Genomic DNA, 17,144 nt, shown 5'->3' with positions numbered 1-17,144 from the left:
CCCAGTATGACTGGACAAACTGCAGAGTGCGTTCAGATACAGCTGTGTGTATGCAGATATATACTGTGTGTGTTCGTGTGAGGGAACAAGCTTTGAGAAAACCTCTCGTAACGTCGACATTGCACACACACACATGCACACACACACCGCAACATACAACACACACGCACAAACACACATTCAAGTATACGGTGTGAACTGCACATCATAGTAAATATGTTGATTAGATTAATAAATATTAATTAAATTGTACTAAATAAATAAGAAGTATCTTCAAACCCGCCCTCCCCCTCCCCCCTCCCACCCCCCCGGTCCGTATTGATGATCCATTTACCAATACTGACCTTTGATCACTGTATTAGCAGATCCCAGAGGTCCTGCTCGTCTGCACATTACTGTAACGTCTTTTTTTGTTCTGATCTGTTCATTTCGTCTCGTCTCGTCTTTAATCTTCTGCTCTATTGCTGTCGTCACTTCACACTCGTGCGAACACACAGTGTGTGTAGACATCAGTGCTGTCTGACAGCATCAGGGCCCAGTCACACCAGGAAGTACGATTCCTTCGTGTGATGCTGAGATAACAGGCAGCGGCTGAAGCGAGCGATAAAGCCTTTCCCAGCATGCATTGAGAGAAGCGGGCTACAGCAACAACAGCACATGCACACAGGAAGCCAACATGTCACAGAGCACACGGAGGACACGCCAATAACATTTCTACGTCTTTTCTGATTCCACTTCAATCAGCTCTTTGTTTGATCATAAATTACTGGAACTGTTTTGCTTTATTCTAGTCCACTTTAGGTCTTTCGCCACTTAAATGTAGATTTCTTTATATTTTTAAATTCTTTTCTTTTCTCATTTTAATCCGCTGCCTTGCATGAAGCACTCAGTCGCCTGCTTTTAATGAATACACAGTAGATTTTTAGATAATTATATCATGCTATCAGTGTATGATGGTAGAGGTCAGGATTCTGTGAAACCGAAATAAAACCAGAATAAATCATTTGCAAACAAACTGTGTTTACAGACAACGCTCTGACCAAGTGTTCCTGAGTCCTTCATCCAATCATGTGTTCACAAAGTGGTGAACGTCCTCCCTTGTGAACGACTGAGCCTTTCCAGGATGCTCACATTCAGAATAAGCATATATTTACAAAACTAATAAACATTGAACATATTGTCTTTGAACTTTTTTCAATTAGCGAATGATCACGTTCTGCTTTATAGATGTTTTGCACAGAGTCTCGTCTTTTCTGGATCTGGAGCTTTAATAAAGTGTTTATGGATATAATCAGCAGGCTGTGCTTTTGGTTAATCCACTAAACTCAACACCTAACAACGCATCTGCTCTGACTTAAAACCTCTGACGGATTCATGAAATGTCTCATAGTAAAGAGAAATCACGATGATCTCTGTCTGAACTCTATCTGTTATAAACAATCAATAGCTTTGATTTCTGCAGTCATTATCCACATATAGAAACCAGGTTTCTCTAATCCACAGCCGCTGTCACCGACTCTGATTGTGTTGACTTGATGTCATGAAGTCTCATGACTGCAGAGTTCACGCCGCTGACTGCTCAGCTCGATGCTTCTAACGTACCAACAGCAGTGGATTTCCTGAAAATTCAGCTAAATCTGCACAACATTTGGATGGAAAGCTGCTACTGAGCCACGACAACGGCCTGCAGAGCAGCTCAAAACAACCTGCGTCACACCTGTCCTAGACGCTGCAGGTGTTTCCACCTTTAAACACACTGATGTGACTGGAGCCCTTTTCATGATATTATTATTGATTATAACTATTATTTGTGTCTAAGTGAACGTCTTTAGTGTCACTCTGAAAGAAACCCTGATTGTAAGCGGAGCTCTCTTTCAGTCATATGCTAACACGTTAGCTTCAGACAGCACACTGTTAATCATGCTGCTCACCAAGCTTTTGATCCACATCCACATGATCCACAGAGCCAAGACTTCATGATGTGTTCAGCTGGAACAGACATTCACGTCCCACCGGTGTGACCCAGAGGGACAGATCTCTACACAACAGGCTGACCTCTTCACACTGACTGCACAGGAACAGCAACGAGGTCAGTTTGTAGCCCTGAAATATGACTGAAGGCTCACATTTCTCTGCACTGTCAGACATCATCATCACTGACTGCAGGTCTGTCGACTGTTTTAAGGGATTTGATCCTCTGAGCTGCTGTCAGGTCTCTGTACTCTGTCGCCTAAAGTCCAGCCGTCTAACCATCAACACCGCTCTACGCTGCCACATTATGGAAGACATTTTGGCGTCGTGATTTCTGCGTAAAATCTTTTCCTGTAGCCTGGAAATCTTACTCGCCTGCTAAAAATGAATCTGCCTTTATGATCTAAGACGGTCCTGAAGGATCAGAAGCGTCTGTCGTTGACACAGACGACCAGCATGTTGTTATTTTATCCCAGCAGTGGTTTATCCCATGTTAGCTTTGCACGAGGTTACGACAGCGTTTTGATCTCATTTTCACCTTTAAGACTGGCCGAACATACGTAAACTGTGCATCAAGTCTGAATAGAATTTAATTTAGCTCATTAAACGCTAGCCTGCTGCTTCATAAAGCAGCCTCAGCCTAAATAACTTTGGTTACTAACATTCCCATTTTTTAATATTCGAGCCCTTTGATTTTAATATGACTTGTAACTTGTCCATAAAACTGCCTTTACTCAACCTTCTCCCTTCACAGCTCCTTCAGCCATTTTATGTCCTTGATAATCTGATTTATTTAATTAAATTAAACTAAATAGGGCACAAAATGGTGAAAGTTAACACAAACACTTCTTTTCTGGTCGTTTTATCCTTCAACTCTCTTTCTGCAAACCTTCAGAAAACTCTAAGTCTGTGCTTCATAAGGCTAGGCAGTGGAGAGCTAACAGGCTATGGCTAAAAAAGGCTAAGGCTAGCCACCAGACTGCCAAAAAAGGCAAATATTGAGCCAGCTACAGCTAGCCAGCTGATTTAAAGTCTGCTAGGCTAACTGCTAGCCAGTTAAAAGGTAAATAGGTAGCAAAGTGACACCTAACACAAACAAATGGCTGTCTAACAACTAACCAGAGGTAATTAGCCAGTTAATAGTTAGCCAGCTGACAGGCACAATGCTAGCATGGTAACACAGGCTAGCTAGACACTGTGAAACAGTTAGCTTAGAAAGTTAGACAGCTAACAGGTAGATGCTTCAGTTTGAGTTGCCGGAGTTTTAACTAATTGTTCGTTTAAGTTAAAATAATGAAAAATGCCCACTAAACTGAAACGTAACACAAAATAAGTTATTTCAAGATGAAATGAAATAATCCTTGCTTTTTTGCAGATGTTACCTTAGCATTATAAGGATATATCTGACTTCCTTTCCAAAGTAAACCACATGAATCTCTTACACAAGCCATTACGTGCCTGCAGATATAACCTTGTAAGACTAAGATCATTTGAAGTTGTTTTTGGTGTCTAATCGATTCATCGACTCTCAGCTCAGCTAAACAGTTTCCATGCTATAGACATAAAAAAGCCTTGTTCCCTCCGTTAGCACCATGTGTTTGCGTTTGTGTGTTTGGAGCTACAGAGTGGTGTGTTCTGATTGTCTGAGCAGCCCCACAATCATTCCAAACTTGTGTGGTCACTTCCTGTCTCGCTGCTCACAATGTAAAGAAGACTATTGTCTTCTTCAGACAGGACGGTGGATTTGAGTCTGAACGCACCCCAATTTATCAACAAAGTTTGCTTCAGCTCAACTCACATCCCAGCCTGGCCGTTCTGCACATTTCAACACCCCAACGCTGAGTTTCCGTGACTGTGTTTGTCCTGAATGCACTCCAACAACGCTGTGAAAACCAGCAGCAAAAAACCAAACGCTCTTCAAAACTGGACAAACCAGTTTTATTCAGTGCCAGCTGGTTGCTCCCGGATGCTCAAGAAAACAGCTTACAACTCCCATCACAGCGAGTGGGGTGCATTCACTCTCAGCTGACCAGCTTGGGCAGAACCGTCCTCGGCTGGATGTTTCCGTTGGCATCAGTGATCGCTGCCAAGTTAGTCCTAGTTTTAGAGGAGGAGGACGTGGTGGTTGAGGAGGTGGTGGTGAGTTTGGAGATTGAGGTGATGCCGCCGTCGGTGGTGGTGGTGGTGCCCCGTTTGGAGGAGGAGGTCTTTTCCCCCGTGGTGGTTCCTGCTGGTGGCTTGGGAAGTCGCCTCCTCAGCCACGAGTGGCGGAGCGCCTGGCTGGGTGTCATCCTGAGAGCCGGGTCCCACTCCAAACACTGTTTGAGGAAGTCTAGGAACAGAGGGTCATCGCAGCCTTTCAGCGCTGCGCTCCAGTCTTTGCTGCCCGGTGGGCCGCGTACCTTCCCTCGTCGTGAGCGGCCGCCATTCAGCACAGTGGTGCCGTCAGGCAGCGTGGTGACAGTGCAGTACCGCGGGTAACCTTTGGACGACACAAAGTTCTTGGCTCTCTTGGAGGCATCAAGGAGCTTCTGGCTGGGCATGCCCAGTAGTTCAATGATGCAGGCCAGCTGGTCGGCTTCGTCTTCACCGGGCAAAAGCGGGTAACCGGTCAGCAGCTCAGCCAGGATGCAGCCCAGGGACCACATGTCGATAGGCATCCCATACCTGGAGCCTGGAGGAGAGGGCAAAGATTGACCAGTCAAGACTGGGATTCAGCCAACAAAATTTAACTCACAGAGATTTGAAACGTGCTGCAGATGAATAATCTATCACATACAACATTTAGTTTTCTGTCAAAGTCACTGTGTGTCTTTGTCAAGTGCTGTTAAGTGTTTCGTTTACAAGCTGTCGGAAAGCTAAAAAAAGGATTTATTATATTGCTGGACTACCAGGCCGCTTTGAAGGTAGGGAGACTTTCAAGGTGTATGAATGCAAATATTCAATTCAATGGAAAAAAATCAGCTTTGCAGGAACTTTTAAGTCTTGGCATATTTGATTTCATGGCTGAAATGGACCGACACTTAGCGCCCAACAAAGGCTCTTTTCAGTTTTCCACATTAGTTCATCTTACCTAGAATGACCTCTGGCGCTCGGTAGAACCTGGACTGGATGTAGGTGTAAACTCTCTGATGTTCAAAACAGCTAGAACCGAAATCTATGACCTGGAGAGAAAGAATGTTTGATGAAAGGATCCACAAGCCTTTAGTGGCTCAGATTAAGGTGGTTGCTACTTGTAAGGGTTAGGGTTAAGTTTAGATAAGGGCGCAGTGAGGTTAGGGTTAAGGTTAGGGTTACCTTGATGCCACTGCGTCCCTGCTGCTTGAGTAAAATGTTCTCGGGCTTGAGGTCGCAGTGGATGATGCGGTTCTTGTGCAGTGAGTCCAGACACTGCAGGATGGAGTGGGCGAACTTCCTGACCAGCGGGAGGCTGAAGCCCTGGAACTTGTTCTTCTTGATGAGCTCGTACAGGTTCATGCTGAGCAGCTCGAAGGTCATGCAGATGTGGTTTCGGAAGGTGAAGTTCTCCAGCATGTGGATGACGTTCATGCTCGAGTCCTTGTCCTGCTTCCTCAGGTGCTCCAGGATGCGGATCTCCTCCGCCGCCTGCCTGTGGAAGCGCTTCTCGTTGCGGACCATCTTCAGAGCCACGTGGGTCTGAGACTTGTGGTCGAAGGCCTTCACCACCTGCAGGGGGGGAGGAACATGATGTTCTCATTAATCTAACGTCTTGATACTTCGGCTTCTGACAGAAACACAGTAGACTAAACACGTATTCTCTGCTTAGAAGAACGGAGAGCTGCTTCCAGGACAATGAATCTGGTAGAATCACAAGCATCGTCTCGAATGGCGCCATCAGCTGCGGTGGAGCCGGACCGCGATGCAGCCGTGCTCGGTGTAGACCAGGTGGTACTTACAACAACTTGAGTAAAGGTATAGAGAAGAGTATGAGGACAGGAAGCAGCAGGGGATCAACCGTCACGAGCAGTGCCATTGATGGTCGTACCTGTCCAAAGCTGCCTTTGCCGATGACCTTCAGGACTTCGTAGCGGTAGGAGATGTGGTCGTGGGGAACGTGGATGTAGGATCCCTGATCATCGTCGTAGCCTCCATTATTGGCTCCGCCCATGACCCCTGACCTCTTCTTGGCATTTGGACCAACAAAATACACTGAGGAGAAACGAGCACATGATCGTTCATCACTTTCATTCTGGTCAAAGCGATTTGTTTCATTTGTATTTTGGTCACATTTGTCATCTGATGGGATTCACATCAGCGTCTACAGATTACTGGTACGTTATCATCAGCGTTAATCAATGAAAACATGCATCTTTCATGAGGCTGTTTAGACCCTCTCACCCTCAGGGTAGTTGAACACCTCGTGGTGCTCGAACGACGACATTTTGGACATGAACTGTTTCATGGCCTGCTCCGGGGACATGGAGGTGGGCTTTGGCTTGCTGTCTGTCGACTTGTTGGAGGCAGCGCTGCCCTGCCGGCAGTGGTGGGCGGGCTCCGAGCCTGAGGTCTGGCGGTCCGGCAGCGGCAGCCCCGGCCGGGTGGAGCTGAGGGGAGCCAGGCCATTGGGCTGAGAGGTCAGGACTGGACGCTTGTTGGTGTTCTCCTCGTACAGCTGGGTGACGTGGACCTGCGACTGCGACGACAGCTGGACGGTGTCCGACATGGCGGCTTTGGAGCCTCCCTGAGGGGAAACAGAACGAGACGTCAGATCAGCCGTGGCCTAAAGACGTCTGAACAGCACGAGAAGCAGGCCTGCAACTAATGATTTCAATCATTACTTCTATTAATTGTTTTTTCAATTAAACCTTTAGTTTATTTAGTTTTCTGAAAGTGTTTCACTCAACATTTTTACATGAAATCTGGATATAAACCGTCACATTAGAGCTGCAGGCAGCAACTGTTTCTGCCTGATAAATAACTTAAATAAGTCATCAATATTAAAGTGGTTGACCATTATTTTCTCCCTTTGAATAAATGATTCATTGACAAATGGTTTCATCACTAGCAGGAAGTAAAAATCGCTGCAGTTACTGAACCTGAACACTTATCGAAGAGAGCCATCTCTGCTGTGTGTTCTTGGTGTTTTTATCTGATGCTATTTTTATGTGGTAATGTCGTCAATTCAACAGGCATGATACAGAGTCTCTGGTTGGTGATTAAATACCGCAGTGATAATCTGTGGTGTCTGAAAATCAAAGCCCCAGAAGACGAACGATTCATTTCTGAGTTCTTGAACGCCACACAGGACGCTGTATGAAGCCTGCAGCGCATCAGGGTGGAAATCTGGAAAATTAATGGCTGCAAATTAGAATCTGTTCCCTCGAATGAACTCAAACAGTCCAATTACACAACTGTGACTGATGGACGAACAGAGACACAGCTGTTTCTGTCCGTCCCTCAATTTGCTTCTTTGTCTCGCTCAGTGAGTCACTCCCTGTTGCCATGGAGACCAGCACACCTGGGCCCTTTCAGATAACAGAGGTGAGCTCAAACACGCACGCACGCACACACACACACACACACACACACACACACACACACACACACACACACACACACACACACACACACACACACACACACACACACACACACACACACACACACACACACACACACACACACACAGAGCCCAGCTCAGTAGCTCAGTTCAAAGACATGCTGTTTAACACAAATAACAATGTGTATATTTGTACGTGTGTGTGTGTGTGTGTGTGTGTGTGTGTGTGTGTGTGTGTGTGTTCTTGTCATCTGGCCAGTAGGGGAACTGTGGTATAAAAACAAGGAAGTGAATCAAGAGAGGAAACCGAAACAATAACAAGCTTGTGTCGGTGTCGTCAGTAGTTACAGGGATGTAAGAGGGCATTTGGCCCTACTGACTCCTCCCTCACCTGACAATACCTTGACGCATGCACACACCACACATGCACGCACACACACACACACCAATACGTTTTTGTCTTGCTGTATACAAATAACTCTGTCTGCAACTCGGGATTTAGTATTTTAAGGATTCACTTTCATTAATCTAACATTTACTTTCTCAATTAATAGATTTGCCAAAAATGTGTCCAAAAACTTTAACTAAAGTCAGAACGTTTCTGTCACCGTTTCCTTTAGTGCAACTTGATGCAGGCGATTAACCGACAGCGCTGTTGTTTGGAGGGCGAAAAGATGGATTCCCATTTTTCACGTTTCCACGCTGGAGAGAGTCTGAAGTTACTGACACCTGTGTCATTAACCTCAGCAGCCACTGCAGACTGTGATGTCTGGACGCACGAATCTGATCTGATCACTTGCAAATCACACAACAATTAATTGAGAGTCCGTTGTAAAGACACGATTTGATAAACTAATCTGATTTACCTGCAGTCTGAACAAAGCACAGCTGCTATCACTGACGTTAGTCATAAGATAGATAAGAAATTAGTTATCAATGGTTGCGAAAGCTGATCAAGCCAATAAACAGTTACATAACTCATAAGTATGTGACCATTGCTCAGTGACACTGAGGCCTTTATGTCTTACAGGAAACCCTGCTGATGTAACGGCCATGACTCTGAAGGTACTAAAGCAAAAAAAATTATGTATTAGCTCCTTCTTACCATTAGATCTGTGTGTGTGTGTGTGTGTGTGTGTGTGTGTGTGTGTGTGTGTGTGTGTGTGTATCCTTCACACCAGCCTTTAAACCAATCAGCTGTTTAAAGCATCTCGGAGCTGAGGGCTATTATTAGCCTGGTGGCTGCAGCTGACTGTTTCAGAGAACTGCTGCTCAGGCTAATGGCTAACGGCTAACGGCTAACGGCTAACTGCAGCTCGCTAATCAAACTACAACCTTCTGCAGCCAGCATAACTCTGAGAGAGGGGCAGGCTGATGTCAGGAGCGGGCCTCATGTTATATACACCAAACGATGCTTAAAAAAGGACAGGCAGTCAAAGAACGAGACGGTAAAACAACAGGTGGAAACAAAGCTGGAAAAGGTTGTAATCAACAAACAACGGCTTGGTTGTGGCTCAGGTGGTCGTCAATAAATTCAGTGGTTCAATCTCTGGCTCCCTTTGACCACATGCTCAAGTTTCCTTAAGCTAAATGCTCCAGACGTACGCATGAAGAGGGAAAAATGCCAAATGTGTATAATGTAAGCCCGACGTTCCTTTATAGCACATGAGCTGTCTTCTCAGCTGCCAAAGCAGCCATATTTGGGTGTATCTTATAAACAATGATCACTGTACTGATGTTTATCCACCAACACTCAACCCAGTCAGATTAGATTAGATGTGTTTAGACTGAACAGAGACAGACAGATAAGTCCAGACGTGCAGATGATTCACACTGAAGAAAAATATCTTTAATTACCAAGCAGCTTTGCTTTGTAACGCTCAGCTGCTTTCAGCTCTGCTGCTGCTCGCCCCTTGAAAACATGATGGTGTTCAGCTTTGCATTCTGTGCTGCAGACAGGTTGTAGTGATGAACCGAGTCCAGTGCATCACCAACTCTTGGTTTGGATCAGTAATTGATTAAAGAATAGGCGACCAGGCCTGCAGGTTTGACTCAATCTGGACTTAAAGCAACTTCTTTCATTCAACTACTTCACCCTCCTGTTAAATATGATGCATTGGGGGTTATAAAGGCAGCAACAACGTGCAGTTAATTGAACATAATACAGATATAAGGAAGCTGAGAGTGTGTCGTACCGTCAGGGGGTTGTGGTTGTTGTTGCGAAGCCGCGGCAGGGCGACAGGCGACGTCGTCTGAGAGCCACCGTGACCGGGAGAGTAGACCGGCTCGCCCACTTTGCCTGAAAATGAACGAAAGAGATTAGTATCCTCAGATGAGAAGACGGATGTCAGTTTCATTTCTATGTATCCATGGTGGAGATAAATCCAGTGTTTAGCGTAGCTTAGCGCAAAGACTGGAAGCAAGGGGAAACTGCTAGCCTAGCTGAATCAAAGGTGAACACATTCTCGCAGGTGTGGGAAGAGAAATGTAAGAAGACACTGATTTTAGCAGCAGTTAGCTTGGCAGCTATCTGCAGCTCTGAGGCCTCGTCCTCACGGTGGGGTTGCCAGGTTTGAGCTCTGACTAACGAGTGATGTTCCTCTGGATGCAGACTCCGTGCCAAGGTATCAACCTTTCAATGTACAAGATGTGCCTCCCTTCAACATACCAAATATCAAACGTCACAACCACTGCAGAAAGAGCCCGTTACGTAACGCACACATCAGGAACATGTTTGTCAACCTCCTGAAATATTCAAAAGTGGTCCAAATCCCCCCGACCCGGCGGGTTATACGAGCGTAGATGACTTTGGCAGAAAGAGAATCCGGTCGGGGTTGGATTAGCTATGTTTAGACCGAATGGGGATGGACATATACATGCACAGACAAACACATATAGAGGCTGACAGAGACATGCTCTTTATTGCCGTCCATATATAACAGCTTTGTTAAAGATGTGCGAGCGCATGAACTGAACCCAAGCTCCACCTCGTTCCCTAAATGCACCATCGCAGCTCATCATGAACTCAGGTAACCTCCGTCATGCTTCTGCCGCCAACTGACTTCACTTATGATTTATGCCACACACTACTAAAAGAAGACATGTCTGGAGGTGGAGATGGTGGAGATGGCCGTCAAATGAGGTCACGATATTTCTGTGATAACGATTTTTTTAAGCAATGCGACACAATACAGATAAAGGCTGATTCTGCGACATGATAACACAGTTTGTCTGCTTGGCTGAGAGCTCATAACAACTGTTGAGCTACTGTTTCAGCTGCTGTATTACCTGTATTATACAGGTGTACCTAACAAAGCGGCCACTCACCGTACATCTCAACTGGCTGCCTCCATTTAAAAACTGTATGCTGGTAGGGTATGCTTTGGAGAATGGCCAGCCTGGGACGGCCTTGGACCGGACTGACCCAGGACAAAGGGATCCAGTCCGTTCTGAAGGCTGCAGGTCCTGCAGGCTGACTCAGTCTAAGGAGGATGAAGGTTTTAATATAGCCCGATAATCCCCAATGCATTGCCTTCCTCTCTCTGCAGCTTCACCTACTTTGACAGCAACATGACTACAGCACCAACCCAGCAGGGTTGAAGGTCAGAGGTCACAGCAGACTACTATCTCAGCAGGTGGAGTTAAGATTGATAAACGCTCTACTTTGGCCCACTTTCCTTCCGTCGTGTCATACATTTTCGGGAGAGCCTTTGAACACAGCGACAGCTTTACAACCGTGACAAAGCGAGCGAGTCCCAGACATCTGCCTCAGACAACAGCTGATACCGTCTGGTCAGTCACTAACCCAGTTAGACCACTTCCTCTCTGTCCGGAGGAATCAGCAAGACACACCGGAACACCCAGAGGAGGATGCACGGTTCCCAAAATCCAGCTGGAAACAAACTCCAGTTAACAAAAAGTTTGAACCCAGTGGAATAAAAAATGATCTGACCCCGTGTCCCCACGTTATCTCTTATAAATGTCAAATACGTGGTTATCTGCGGCAGATAAACATTAATCTAATGACTGTCTACTTTCATTGGGGCTGTGCTGAAGGTCATTTTTTTTCCATCCAGAGCTTCTGCTGAGGTTTTCAATATCTTTCTGCCGGTCTTTTGTTGGCATGTCTTCATGGAGTGCTGACCGCCAAACGAATCCAGACACATTAGATGACCTCTGTTTTGCATGCTTACATGCTGCTTTAGGCTGGATTTCAGTTGGCACCATGATGTGACAGAGGCTACAACTTTATTCAAAGTCATGGAAGGAAGTTATGAGAGCATCAGCATGAACGAATGAGCAGCAGACCCTCGCAGGCCACCGTCCAGCTCTCAGCAGCTTCCTGCGTTCGTGCAGGTTGAAGCAGGCAGATGGTCTCTGCTGCTGCTCTGCCTCTAATCTGAACGCTCACTGTAATCCTGCTAATGAGGACGAGCCAGAGACACAAATCACATTCAGCAGCTCCACAGATCCACGCTGCAGACCGCCAACACGCCGCGAAACGACCACATGACAAAGAACATGCAAACGATGCAGCTTCGAACGCGGAGCATCAGCGTGATGCAGCGAGCGACAAACTCCCGATGATACAGAGCAGCCGCAGCACAAACACGCTGCCTGCAGCAAAACGATGCACCTCTGATGTGTCTTCACTGTGATCCTGCTAATGAGCGAGGCCGGGACAAACAATCAATATATTAGAGTGTTATCAATACACCAGCACTTACATCTGCTCCGCTGTGATTCCCACTCAGAGGAGCTTTATGACATTCCTGCACAAACAGCTCATTGATTAGCTGATTAGACAATACTCAGATGAAAGTACTTGCTGGTTTTCTCATTTTAAGATTGTTTTAAATTGATTATCTTTGGGTTTTGGAGAAAACAGACAAAATGAGGATGTTGCCTCAGGATCAATGAATCTATTAGCTGACTGACAGAAAGTCGATTGTCAGCAATAATCAATAAGCAGTTTCTGTCATTTATAGGGTTAGGGGGTTAGGGTTAGCCCTAACCCTACTGCAGAGGTATTCCTTGCTGCAGGTCTGACAGATGCACGCTAACAGAGTGGAAAAGCGGCGTGCTGAGTGTGAACCTGACACCGAGCTGGAGATGCCAGAGCGCCGGCGAGCACGCTCGGCATGCTGCTCGACAGGGCGAGTGGGAAAATGTGCAGCAACGTGACCGCACACATACAGCACTGCGACGCTCAGAAACTCAGAGGTGTTTGAGGAAAAAACTGCTCTGCAAAGCTCAGAAAAGGACGTAGAAACTACAATGAAAAATGCCCATTGTCATTTCAACCTGCTAATATTTCTATTTCTGTCCCTCATGGGCCCCTGTAGACAAAGCCCTGGAGTTTTTCATCTACTGGTTTGAACGACATTTTGAGTTTGTGGTGTTCCCACTGTAATAACATCAACAATAAGTATAATTAGAAGTCTAAAAGCCAATATTAGTTCAGTGTAAAGGACTCGACAGCAGCACTGACTGTTCAATAAACAGCCTTCAGTCAGTACAGCTACTCCTGTCGAACTTTCCATTATAATATACACAGTTTACAAACATCACTCAACATTATTAATCCATCATCAACACAGTCAATGAAGCTCGACACACCAGCAAGACAGGTTAGATTTCTACTGCTTGTATTTTCAAACAGCACGTTTCACCTTGAGCATTAAAAAAGGCTGCTAGCATAAATCTCAGACTACGCTGGCTGGAGTCTCTCGAGAGTAAACTTCCCCAAATCCAAAGAGAGTTGGACAGAGCCGCTGACGTTAGCCTGAATCAGACGCTAGCAGCATCCACACAGTGGGAAAACACATCACAGTGCATGAGTTACACGTGAATTTTTCTAATTTTAACGTAGGCTAACACTAAACTGTGACCCCATAGTGTAATAAATGGGTGTCATGGGTGAGTGCGCTTGTTAGCTGGACATGCTAAGGGTTGCACCTCATGTTAGAGCTCAGAAACAGACTGTTCATCTCTTCATACTTTCACTCTTCATTTTTGCTGTTAGAAATGCTAAATAAAGACATCAGCCTCTTAACTCTTTGTATGCAGCTCTTAATACAGCCTCACGCACAAGCTTTAAGCTGCTGAGAAATATAAAACCTGACAGGCTGCTGCTAACCTGTGATCAGGCAATCACCGTTCAGGGGAGGGGTTTAACAAACACTCAACTGAACACCAAGCCTGATAGCATTTGCAATTTTCCGACACAAACAATCCAACAATTCGTGCAGCCGATGTCCTGACACACAGAGGTGAGACAGCAAAAAGATCTGAACTTTAAACCCAGTGCAACATCGCGAACGCCGCTGAAGACACTGTCCCAAAGTTGGATTCAATACATCGAGACTATGATGACGTTGTACAAACTAGTGAGTTAGGCACCCTGCCAAGTGGATGAGGTGCTCACAGCTGAACAAAAGTCAAAAACTGCTGGACTGTGGTGGGATGCTTCTGGAGACAAACACGTCCACGGATAAATTCTCCTTGGAAAAACAACTTTTCTTAACACTTTCTATCGTCCCACTGTGATTGACACTCGTCAGTTGTCACTAGTTGGCAGCTTGCTGCCTTCTTCTAACATGAAGCCAACAGCCAACATGGAGGTGTAATTTTATCACTTGATAGACAAGATCAAAAATACCCCGACATTACCTTGATACTGGCATAGACTTGAATAACACTTTGACGAATAACTACAAAAATCAGACTGCTAAAGAATATATTATGATGAAGCTAATCCTGGTTAGCGCCAGCTGCAAGACAAACTTAGCTGCAACATTACAGTGAGCTAACAGTGAGCATGAAGCTATCTGTAAGAGCTGCCTGTACACACAAGTATCACAATGAATCATCTCAGCTATGCTAATGCTGACTTTAATAACAAGCTAGCTGCCTGTGTTTACATTATGTAACCGCACTTGTCTCTATGTACGCAGATAATAAGCTACGATACAATAATCTGTTCAACATCACTGATGTTACGAAGCAGATAACAGAGGGCTAGTGGTGGTCATATGGCTACCTGAAAACTGTCATAGTAGGCTGTCTTTACGTTATAATAATTAGTTTCTGTCGCTTTCTGTCTTGGCTTCATGTCTCCTGTCTGATTCCCGATGGTTCCTTAACAAAATGTCCCCAAAACATATTTGAGAGCCCAACCTCTCCACTGGGTGAGTCTGTACATTCAAAACTCTTGCTGTAACATTTAATAACGCCCCAGCACCTGAAATCCGGTGTTTTAAAGATGGCCGCCCAGAATCGTGACGCAAAGGGATCAGCGCTACGAAAGTGACCAATGAGACGAGCTCGTGGTGAAGAACTTCCTTCCTGATGAGGCTAATGGCAATATTTCAAATTTAAAATTCTGCAATGACATAACAACTGTTATTGTTTTCAAACACGACATAAATGAACATTTTTCATAAACGTACCTCTACGTACAAAACTGAACCCTAGTATGTCCTGATGCATAGCAGGAAGATAAACAGATCTGCGCTCTCTGGAGGACAAACCATACAACGGTGACACTTCCTGAATGATCTCAAACCTGTCCTTGGTTTTTCTGTAGTTTCTTGTTTCTCACCAGCCAATGAAAATGCTGATACCGACGAGCTAACAAAGCTAAACGATAATGACCATGCTAATACTAAAAGACAACCGCCTGCAACCAAATGAAGATTATATATTTACATTTAAATCCTGACAAATCAGTGTAACATTAAATAAAACCCCAACACCAAGATAGAAACCCACAGAGAGCAAAAAAAAAAAAAAAACCGTCTTGTAATGTTTTAAATAAAGTTTATAGAACTGTAAAATGACAACAGTTCTAAGCTAACAGTTAGCCTGTGGTAGCATGGATGTTATCGTGTAACAACAGCTCCAACAGTCCGTCACAGCATTAGCATGTATCCGTCGAGCTAATTCAATGAGACAAGACGTTTTGTTGTTTTATATTTTAGAGGCGACACAAAACATCCGTTAAAAAGACGTTAAAGACCACCGAGAAACGAGCTGACCTCTGACTGAACTGAACCGAAGCTTTATTTCTGTCTGCCGAGCTGGAGGCCAAAAATTACCCAGCAACGGAAAACACACACACAGACACACACAGAGACACACACTCACTAAACGCCACCAAATGCCAAATCTAAGACTCAAGTCGAGCCCAGAAGACACCGACATGTCTCTCACAGCCCGCTGAGCCGCCGTAAACACTCACAAACAGCTGAATGAGACGCAAACACACCTGGAAAGCAGTTTGTGTGTCTGTCACCTCTCAGTGCGGGTCAGCTAACGCTAGCTAAAAATAAACCCGCAGACAGGGAGGAAGATGTCTGCGGCAGCTTCCACTTTGGAGGCTTTTCATCGGCGGACTTCAGGCTGCGGCTCCCTGGATCCGCTTTATCAGATCGTTAAATGAGCAGAGAGAAAGACGAGCTTTTCTGCTTCTATTCCTGTCTGTTAGCTAGCTGAGCTCCAGCCCTTCCCTCACTGTTTTCTTCCGTGTCTGACTCGTTACGTTTTCATTTACACTGGATTAAAGAGACGCAGTCAGAGGCGGGGGACCGGCGGGGTCTCCCCGCTACACTGGCCGGGCTCAGGCGCCCCGCGACCGGCTACAGGGGCTGTGCTCACCCGTCGGCAGGACCGAGGTTCCGGGCTTCTTGGTTAACATGGCGGCCGCTCCTCTCCTCTGGACACAGACGGACAGGACGCCTCCTCTTCCTCCATCTGCAGCTCCTCCTCTTCCTCCTCCCCACTCCTCCTCTTTCTCCTCCTCCTTCTAATCCCTCCGCTGACTAACTCCTTCAAGAAAACTCACAATAACTCTTCTTCCTCCTTAAATTGATCGCTCCTCCTCCTCCTCCTCCTCCTCCTCCTCCTCACATCCACTCACTGTTTCATCTTCAATAAATACATTTTTAGAGTGTAAGGTTCTTAAATTCTTCAAATGTATTTAAACCATAATTAAAACTGTATTAAATCAAACTTTATTAAAAGGAATTATTCATTGTACTTTATTCCCTTTGCGTACTTTGTATGTTGTGTATATTTTGAATCTATGTAACTAATAATCATTCATCACTTCTACACTTTGTATCGCAACTGCTGCACAGCAATTTCCCTCGGGATAAATAAAGCTTTTTGAATCTTGAATCTTGAATCTTCATGTTATGTATGAAATTTCTGTAGATTTCATGTTTCATAGAATGAAGTTTTGGTGAACACTCCAGCAGACAGAGAAATAAGATCATCCCATTACAGGTGTGTTTGTATCCACCTGATGACTGTCGGTCCAATAGTCTCTCTTTGAGCTCCGTTTTTGGTTTCCACCATCACCTGCGAGAAATATGTGGAAATATCTGTCTTTGAACCGGACAGGAAACCTGCCACACATCCAAAACTAGGAGATGAAAGAGGCTAAAAAGCTCTGCAGAGCAGAGTTGGTGATATATCTCTGTGAGTGTTACACACTGTCATTTGATCCATGTTACTATAAAATATTGATCAGAGCAGCTTTAAAGGAAGGTTTAACATACAGAGTGAAACCAACAGAAGTGCACTAAGACTGCGTTTGTAGCACGTTTACAGTTCATTGTTGACTATGAGAACAACAGTTTGACTAAAA

The 17,144-nt window shown here is 45.2% G+C and overlaps 1 protein-coding gene across 1 annotated transcript; it reads right to left on the bottom strand.

The window, feature by feature from the left end:
- Window positions 1-854: 854 nt before the first annotated feature.
- On the bottom strand, window positions 855-16,233 carry dyrk2 (dual-specificity tyrosine-(Y)-phosphorylation regulated kinase 2). Its single transcript, XM_070992132.1, has 7 exons — window positions 16,151-16,233; window positions 9,688-9,791; window positions 6,331-6,673; window positions 5,978-6,141; window positions 5,269-5,658; window positions 5,045-5,135; window positions 855-4,645 (listed from the first exon to the last, which is right to left on the bottom strand). The coding sequence occupies exons 1-7, from the start codon at window positions 16,188-16,190 to the stop codon at window positions 3,993-3,995; spliced, it is 1,785 nt and encodes a 594-aa protein (XP_070848233.1). The 5' UTR covers window positions 16,191-16,233; the 3' UTR covers window positions 855-3,992.
- Between the last annotated feature and the right edge of the window lie 911 nt (window positions 16,234-17,144).

Source organism: Chaetodon trifascialis, chromosome 22 (assembly GCF_039877785.1).
Source record: "Chaetodon trifascialis isolate fChaTrf1 chromosome 22, fChaTrf1.hap1, whole genome shotgun sequence".
Taxonomy (NCBI): domain Eukaryota; kingdom Metazoa; phylum Chordata; class Actinopteri; order Chaetodontiformes; family Chaetodontidae; genus Chaetodon; species Chaetodon trifascialis.
The sequence above is the reverse complement of the archived record's forward strand: the minus strand, read 5'-3'. Positions and strand labels throughout refer to the sequence as shown.